Below are 2,087 nucleotides of genomic sequence, written 5' to 3' on the forward strand. Positions count from 1 at the left end.
GCTAACAGAGAATTTACACTTTGTTTTCTTCTGAGACACTGCAACACTTGGAGCCATTCATTTTATACAAATCAACTTTGCCTCACTCAGATGATGGTATATGTTCATTCCACTGCAATAGCTGATATTTCAAATGCTTATTTTTGACATGGCAATTTTCTTCTTGATGTTTATGCTTGTATGTGTTTTATTGTAGGAGAAATACAGAATATTTCAGTTAAGTCTTCAAATTGCTCCAGTTGAAGGAGAAAGCTTTCATCAAAAGAAGAATGGTCTAACTGACAGGTCAGCTTCAGAGTAAAGCCAAGCCTGAGAAACAACAATCCAGAATCTTTCCACAAACAGAAGAAATGAGCACTGAAAGACCTTTCAATCTAATCAAACACCTAGGGCAGACAAGTATTCCCTCCCTTGAAAATATAAGTGATTTTTCCTTAAATGTCACTGACTGTACACAGGTCGTGGTGCCAGAGGAAGTTTTTTTCACTGTTGCTGCTGCTGGCATATTGGAAAATCTGCTTGTCCTAATTGCTGTCATCAGAAATAAGAATTTGCACTTGCCCATGTACTTCTTCATTTGTAGTTTAGCCATTTCAGACATGTTAGGTAGCTTGTACAAAACTCTGGAGAACATCTTTATCATCTTGTGCAAAATGGGGTACCTGACACGTCGTGGGGACTTTGAGAAAAAGCTGGATGATGCCATGGATTCTATGTTCATTCTGTCTTTACTGGGGTCAATTTTCAGCTTGTTAGCTATTGCAGCAGACAGATATATCACTATTTTCTATGCTTTGCGGTACCATAATATCATGACACTACAAAGGGCTTTGATCATCTTGGCAATCATTTGGACATTCTGTGCAGGCAGTAGCATTGCTATTGCCCTCTTCTCCTATGAAGCAGCTACAGTCATTCCCTTCACTATCCTGTTCCCTTTAATGATGTTTTTTATACTGTGCCTCTATGTCCATATGTTCCTCCTTGCTCGATCTCATGCTAAAAAGATTGCCTCACTGCCCACCAGTGCAGTCCATCAGAGAACTAACATGAAAGGAGCCATTACACTGACTATTTTCCTTGGAGTCTTCCTTTGCTGTTGGGCCCCCTTTGTTCTTCACATCCTTTTAGCAAGATTTTGCCCACATAACCCTTATTGTGCCTGCTACATGTCCATATTCCATGTGAATGGGACCCTCATAATGTGCAATGCGATCATTGACCCTATGATTTTTGCATTCCGAAGCCCAGAATTACGGAGCACATTTAGGAAGATGTTCTGCTGTGCCAGGTATAACTGGAACTGGTAGATACTAAACAAAAATAACAATTACAAAAGCACACGCGTTGTGGCGTTGTGCAATGCAAATTCACAGTTAAAAATACTAAAAGTGATGCCCAAAGTAATATTATGCTTGTAGAATACTGCCAGTGATTTCAAGAGGTCTACTGAAGAATATGCATGAACTAAGTATGCACATAAGTCTTTGCTAACCAAACACCCAGAAATATTACTAATTAAGTTAATTCTGCTAATAATTTTCATGCAATAGTCTAAAAGTAACTGCAACAATTATCTTTTATCATTTCAGAAAAACTCAAATATAAATCTTTGGCAGCGAGTATTTTGTCACCCAAGAGATTAATTTATGCCGACTAATTTTGTACCAATAATTTCAATTTCAGGTGCATACTACTTTAAAATGTTGTTGTTTAAATCACAAATAAATGAATACTTGTTTCTGAACTTCATGTTTATATAAAAGTTTATGATAAAGCAGAAAATATGGACATGCATATGAACTTTGCTGGTAAAGTGAACTCATTACTTTGTTCTTTAACATCTACTCTCCTTAAAATCATGCAATTAGTATGCTCTAAGTGTCAAAAAAAAAAAAAAAAAAAAAAAAAAAGTTTTGGAGTGTAAGTCCATGTGAAGTTATTTTGGTTTAAAAGTTATTCTTAGTGACTGAAGAGTTTTTTCCAACATGAAGTCATTCTGGTAGAAAAGAATTTTGAAAAGGTTTTGAATTTTAAAACACCAAAGCCAGGTCCGGACTAGCAAAGAGAATTGCTGGCCATGTCAG

General features: G+C 36.5%; 1 protein-coding gene across 1 annotated transcript; it reads left to right on the plus strand.

Moving 5' to 3' along the window:
- Nucleotides 1-350: 350 nt before the first annotated feature.
- Nucleotides 351-1,310, plus strand: MC2R (melanocortin 2 receptor; the record flags this gene model as incomplete). Its single annotated transcript, XM_084282866.1, has 1 exon — nt 351-1,310. One exon carries the CDS (start codon nt 351-353, stop codon nt 1,308-1,310), a length of 960 nt encoding a protein of 319 aa, XP_084138992.1.
- Nucleotides 1,311-2,087: the final 777 nt, after the last annotated feature.

This window comes from Netta rufina (genome assembly GCF_964035555.1).
Source record: "Netta rufina genome assembly, chromosome: 2".
Classification (NCBI taxonomy): domain Eukaryota; kingdom Metazoa; phylum Chordata; class Aves; order Anseriformes; family Anatidae; genus Netta; species Netta rufina.